Consider the following 7,500-nt stretch of genomic DNA (forward strand, 5'->3'; position numbering starts at 1 on the left):
TGCAGCAGAGAATCCGCCAAATGTCGTAACGACATCGTCCACCACCTCTTTGAGTATGACTACGAACAGGTTGGCAGCATCTGCTAACGGTTCAACTGCAACCTCATCTCCTTCCCTGTCTGTAGACTCAGCTTCTGTCACCACTGCTAATATTAAAAATACTGGTACTACTACTACTACAACCACTACTCCTACTACTACAACAACAACAAGGAAAGCAACTGCTGCTGCTGCTACTACTCCTACCACTGCTACAACTACTACTACTACTTCTACAACTGCTGCCACTGCAGAAAGTAAGGCAGTAGTGACAGCTTCAGTTGGGCCTACACCCTCCTCCATTCTACAGTTAAGGACCGTAACAAATTATGTGACGAAGCAGAAAATTAACCAGAGTACTTCTGCTGCTGCTAATACTACCACCAATAGTAACCATGTTAGTAGTAGTAGTAATAGTAACAATGGTGGGAATAACTCAGTATTGACAGGTGGAAATTCTTATTTGCCCTCCAGTAATCAGTCAGTGTCAACGGAAAATCCCGCATTGACCACATTCCACCCACAAAAGCCTGAGACATTTGACAAGATGCTGAACAACGCCATCCATGCTGTGAAGGGCATGTCCCACATCCAGTTTGCTTACATGATTATCGGCGTTTTGCTCTTTCTTATTAGCATCTTCTTCATGTGTCTCTACTGCTACGACAAATCCTACCAGAGTCCAGTTGCTTATCGGAGCGACCGGAAACACAAGTCATGCTTCGAGGACCAGGGTTTCCGCATCCAGATCCTCATTGCTCTCTTCATATTCTTCTTCATGTATGTCGGCATGGAAGTTACATTTGGCGGGTTTATAATGATTTTTGCTGTCGAACAGTTTCACTGGAACAAAGACAATAGTGTGATGCTAACATCACTGTTCTGGGGAGCACTTGCTACTGGCCGGGGTATATCTATTTTTATTACCAGATGCTGTGTCCCTTGTTGGATGCTCGTTACAAACATCACACTAGTCCTTCTTGCCAGTTTAATCTTATCGTTTGGCCTGTCTCACTATCAGGTTCTCCTCTGGGTTGGTACTTTACTGTTTGGGCTTGGTCTCTCATCCTTGTTCCCAACAGGGATGTCATGGGCCGAAAGCTACATGACAATGACTGGAAAAGCGACAGCTGTCCTGATAGTCGGTTCAGCGTTGGGTGAGATGATACTACCAGCCATTACTGGTTTCTTCTTCACCAAAAAGAAGATGGTTTTGATGTACATAATGTTCAGCCTCAGCCTGCTTAGTTGTCTGTGTTTCATCATAATGCAGAATCTCGCTTCGAACCAGCATCGCAAGTCAATGAGGAGCGAGCTTTCGTCCTCACTCGAGCAACAGCAGCAGGTGTCACTGATGAACGGCTCACCTTCCAGCCTGTCCCACGGATGCAACGGCGACCTTACATGTCGCAAACACGTGACTTTCAAACTCGATCATGACAGGGTCAAATACGACCGGCTCCACTCTTCAGATGAGGAATAAGAAACAATAAAAACAAAGGAATGAAAATAAAATAAAATAAAATAAAAATTGTGAGGTGGCAAAGGAGAAAAAAAACCCTTTTTTTTTTTAAAAAAAGAAAAAAAGAAAATTTATGTTTATATATTTATTTAGAAAATAATTATTTTTTAAATTCTATATTTTTTATTTATTATTTGATTATTATTATTTTCATTCTTTTCTGCTCCTCCACATCAAAGACCTCTACCCCTTGCCCCACCCCCCATCTCTAAACTACTTCAATCCTTGATCTTTCACTCATCCTTGCCACACTCCAGTTGTGTTTTTTTTTCCTGCAATTTGCTAAACAAAAATAGTATTCCTTTTGTTTTGTTTTTTATAAATAGTTTTTTTTTTATCTTTGTTTATTTTTGATTGTTACATTGCTATTTTTTTTTTGTTCTTTATTTTGGTTTGTATGTGAGTGTGAACGCTTTACATTCCATTTCAGTATAATGTAATGTCTGTATATATACATAAACTTTGAGTACAGATATACATACACACACACACACACACACACACACACACACACAATGATATATATGAGTAGTCATTGAATATCTTTGCTCATATACACCACACAGACAGTTGAATATGTATTTACACACATACCCACACACACATTAGCATACATGTAGATTTGCACACTCACTCACACAAAGACACACACACACATATATATATATATATAGAAAAAGTAGGCCAAAATTATCCAAAATTCACACATACACACACACACCACACACACACATATATATTAAGAAAATGTAGGCTAAAATTATCCAAAATTCACACACACACACACACACAACACACACACACACACACACACATATATATTAAGAAAATGTAGGCTAAAATTATCCAAAATTCACACACACACACACACACAAAGAAAATGTAGGCCAAAATTCCCTCTGCCTTCTTTTTCTTAATATACAATATCTGTATACCACTTCAAACACTCTATACATACATACATGCATGCATGCATACACACACACACACATTCACACATGTACATACACACCATGTGTTTCTAGAAGTCTACCTAGGTTTCTCAATATATAAAGCATATTTAAACATTGCCTTACTTATGGAGACACCCTGTATGTATGTATGTACGTACGTGTATATATCTATCTGTATGTATTATACACACACATCCATATACAAATGCACGTAATTAAAAATCTTATTTATTAACAACAATTGGATGAAATCATTGATGTTTAAATTAATTTTGATGCAACTTGCTTATTTATTAATGAAGAGAAACATTTTTTTTTTTGTAAGAAAGTTTTCCATTTGTTAAATAAACAAGGGATTTATATTTTCCTTATTATTATTATAATTATTGTTATTGTTATTTCAAATTTCACTGAAGTCAACTTTGCTTTTCGTCCTCCCTGGGGGTCAACAAAATGAAGTATCCATTAGGCACTTGGGTCAACTAAACTCCTCCCCAAATTTCAGGGACTCATTCTTTTGTAAGCCCAGTACTTATTCTATCGGTCTTTTTTGCCGAACCGCTAAGTTACGGGGACGTAAACACACCAGCATCGGTTGTCAAGCAATGCTAGGGGGACAAACACAGACACACAAACACACACACATGCATATATATACATATATACGATGAGCTTCTTTCAGTTTCCGTCTACCAAATCCACTGACAAGGCTTTGGTCGGCCCGAGGCTATAGTAGAAGACACTTGCCCAAGGTGCCACGCAGTGGGACTGAACCCGGAACCATGTGGTTGGTAAACAAGCTACTTACCACACAGCCACTCCTGCGCCTATAAGAGGATAAACCCCCCCAAAAAAAACCTGCATCCTTCTGCCACACCATGTTGAGCCAGTGTGAAAGAGTAAGCTCATGAAACCAGTTTGATGTCAAGCACAATTTCACAGCTTCCATGTCAGATTTGAAGCTGAGTGTCTGGGAATATGAGGAACAGTTTTGTTATTTTAATGTCTACTAAATATATATTAGAAGCTGACATACATTTGGAGAATGGCTGTGTGGTAAGTAGCTTGCTTACCAACCACATGTATATGTATGTATATATTTATATATATATATATATATATATATCATCATCATCGTTTAACGTTCGCTTTCCATGCTAGCATGGGTTGGACGGTTCAACTGGGGTCTGGGAAGCCCGAAGGCTGCACCAGGCCAGTCAGATCTGACAGTGTTTCTACAGCTGGATGCCCTTCCTAACGCCAAAGATATATATATATATATATATATATATAAAATGACGGGCTTCTTTCAGTTTCCGTCAACCAAAATCCACTGACAAGGCTTTGGTCAGTCCGAGGCTATAGTAGAAGACACTTTCCCAAGGTGCCACAGTGGGGTTGAACCCGGAACCATGTGGTTGGTAAGCAAGCTACTTATTACAGGAAAAAAGAAAAGAAAACATCAAGCCATACTCTTAGTTTCTTTCAGCCATAGTAGGATACAACTTTCAAAGATTTCTTTTATTTATTTATTTGTTTACCGTAAATCCTCGATTATAGTCTGCCCTTGAGTATAATACGCAGGGGATTTTAGGGGGCTGTACCTCTGAAAAGCCTAAACCTTGTGTATAATATGCAACCTTCTCTAACTTGAGTCAAGGAGGTCTATATAACGTCCTTGGTTTGTAAAAATGTATACGGTAACGTCCTTTATTATTATTGTATATATAACAATGCAAACGTGTAGCTTTTTTGTGCATTTTGTTTGCAGAAAATAAAGAAATAACAGTAATAACGTTTAATAAATGTTGCTTACTGCAAGTTATGGATGATTCTTTTATGACTTCATTGCTTTCAGGCGTAGCTTAAGGTATTTTCGCACCCGACATCACAAAATGCATCTGAATAAACATTGTCGGACAGCAAATAGAGACTCGGACATTGCTTAGAAAATAATTTTCATTTTTAACCTCGTATATAGTACGCACTAGGGATTTTGACCTTTAAAATTGGGGAAAAAATGCGGATTATACTCGAGGACTTACGGTTTTTTTTTTGCCGATTATTTATATTGAAAGCTGTAGAATCTGATATTAATTTTATTGGTATTTAATTGAAATGTCAAATTAACGTCATATTTTCATGAGTTGCCTCCCTTTAACGACTTTCGTTCGTAGCCTTTGAAGGAGCGATACTGAAAGAAGCTCATCATCTGACGGTGCGCATGCGTGTTTGTCCCCCCCCCACCCCATCACTTGACATCCGGTGTTGGTGTGTTTACATCCTCGTAACTTTGGGATTCGGCAAAAAAAAAAAAAAAGACCGATAGAAGTAACCGGGGCCGACACGTTCGACTTAAAATTCTTCAAGATAGTGCCCCAGCATGACCACAATCTAAAGACTTGAAACGAGTAAAAGATAAAAACTAGCACCGCACTAGTCTGAAAAAGTTAAAACTATCTTATTGTTATGAAGCATGACAGCGGATGTGAATGTACTATCAAAAGTCTTGCAAAAAGACTATCTGAGGCTTTATATAGCTATGGTGCGGCCTCACCTGGAATTTGCATCACCGGTCTGGAACCCCTATCTTGCCTAGGATATTAATCATCTGGAAACCGTTCAGCGACGTGCAACCAAGAGAATACTCTCCATCAGGCATTTGCCATATTCTGAACGCCTTACATCCCTGGGCATGGATACATTGAAACTCCGACGTCTGGCAGCTGACTTGGCAGTCACCCATAAAATTATTAACCATCTTACTAATAATAACTCTGAGCACCTTTTCAAACTCCACCTGTCTAACACCCGTGGACATGTTTACAAAGTCAGAAAAAAGCACAGCTCCCATGACTTTCGGAAACATTTTTTCACGCTAAGAGTTACTGAAGTATAGAACAAACTGCCGGCATCAGTTGTTAGTTGCTGGAGCACTGCATCCTTCAAAACTTCCATGCTTCCTGAGATTCGCCAACACTACACCTGATTTTCTCCCCTCCATACACACGCAAGCATGTATCTGACTCATACACTGTTCACTTCCCAGACATTTGTACATTACTGCATATGCTTTATACGCACTTTTGACAAGTTGTGGTGCACTTGAGCACTGTATACAATAATTTCATTATGCCTACTTAAAAAAAAATGTATATATATATATTGTATTTTATGCATGCATAGTAATCAGAGTAACCTTCATCATAGCATTAGTTGAATATTTTGCCATAAAAGGAAAATGTTGCTATCGATCTATTTTATTCAAGGTAGGCACTGCTTACCTTGCCTACCTAGGTGGCACGTTTCTGAAATACATCTACCTGAGAGAGTGCTGAAAAATTCCTGGCTTTAAGAGTATCACAAAAGGCCCAACGTACCGAGTTCTATCACAGGGCTTAGAAAAACTGAAGGACCAATTATAATAATCCAGTCTCATTTTTTCTCTGGACCTCTGGGACTGCATTACCTTAAGGGCCCTTTTTTTTCAAGACTGTGGAGTTTAACATGAGGGAGATTTCGCTCTATTTCTAGCATGATAAACAGACCTATGATTAAAGGCATTCCAGCTGTGATAATTTGTTTTTCATTGAGCTGTACCTTATCTAAGACGATGTCATCCAATCGCTTTTTTTTTAACGTAGTATGTTGCAATTTAAGAAAGATTTGGCTGCTATTTTTAGCATATCTTGTGACGATGTAGAGATCTTCTAACTTTGGTGAGGACAGTGTTGTCTCCCTTAGTGTTCAACTTGATAAAAACGTTCTCTCATTGCAAGCCAACATTTATTATTTATGTTGGTCTCTGGTAAAAGCAAGCAAACTTGCATAATGTATGAACCAAATAAATAATACAAACGTCAGATATTCGAGAGCTGAAAAACACGAACAAAATTTACATTCATGTTGGATCTTGCTAAACTTCTAACCACTTCAAATTTCAAATTTTCGTCAAATTTGTTTTAAAAAATTTTCTACATTTACGTAACTTCCTGGAAAAAAAATTAAATAAATAAAATGAATACGATTTTCGTCTTCAGTATTCGAAACTAGATTGGTTAAAAATAATCTAGTAAAAATTTGAAAGAATTCGAGTGGTGGGAAGAAATTTACCAAGATGCTGCATGTTTTGTAATGTTGCATGAATATTTTGTCAAAAAAAAAAAAAATTACGAACTTTAAGATTTAAGAACTTTAAAAATTAAGAAATAGGCGTAGGAGTGGCTGTGTGGTAAGTAGCTTGTTTACCAACCACATGGTTCCGGGTTCAGTCCCACTGAGTGGCATCTTGGGCAAGTGTCTTTTACTATAGCCTCGGGCCGACCTAAGCTTTGTGAGTGGATTTGGTTGACGGAAACTGAAAGAAGCCCGTCGTATATATGTGTATGTATATATATATATATGTGTGTGTGTGTTTGTGTGTCTGTGTTTGTCCCCCCAACATCGCTTGACAACCGGTGCTAGTGTGTTTACGTCCCCGTAACTTAGCGGTTCGGCAAAAGTGACCAATAGAATAAGTACCAGGCTTACAAAGAATAAGTCCTAGGGTCGATATCGTCCATATGACAATCAGAAATTATCAGGCAATAAACGCCATTATTTACTGTTAGTAGGTTTTATAAGTCTTCATTTTAATGGAAGCACTCCGTCGGTTACGACGACGAGGGTTCCGGTTGATCCGATCAACGGAACAGCCTGCTTGTGAAATTAACGTGTAAGTGGCTGAGCACTCCACAGACACGTGTACCCTTAACGTAGTTCTCGGGGATATTCAGCGTGACACAGAGAGTGACAAGGCCGGCCCTTTGAAATACAGGTACAACAGAAACAGGAAGTAAGAGTGAGAGAAAGTTGTGGTGAAAGAGTACAGCAGGGATCACCACCATCCCTGCCGGAGCCTCGTGGAGCTTTTGGTGTTTTCGTTCAATAAACACTCACAACGCCCGGTCTGGGAATCGAAACCGCGATCCTACGACCGCGAGTCCG

General features: G+C 38.8%; 1 protein-coding gene across 2 annotated transcripts in view; it reads left to right on the top strand.

Moving 5' to 3' along the window:
• LOC115218396 (sodium-dependent glucose transporter 1) overlaps window positions 1-1,604 on the top strand; it is a 21,954-nt gene extending 20,350 nt beyond the window's left edge. For both annotated transcript variants that reach the window (XM_029788183.2, XM_036508423.1), the window contains exon 4: window positions 1-1,604. This exon is cut by the window's left edge and continues 478 nt beyond it. In XM_029788183.2, the coding sequence (XP_029644043.1) occupies window positions 1-1,522 (1,522 nt within the window). In that variant the 3' untranslated portion in view covers window positions 1,523-1,604.
• Window positions 1,605-7,500: the final 5,896 nt, after the last annotated feature.

Source organism: Octopus sinensis, linkage group LG13 (assembly GCF_006345805.1).
Source record: "Octopus sinensis linkage group LG13, ASM634580v1, whole genome shotgun sequence".
In the NCBI taxonomy this organism is placed as follows: domain Eukaryota; kingdom Metazoa; phylum Mollusca; class Cephalopoda; order Octopoda; family Octopodidae; genus Octopus; species Octopus sinensis.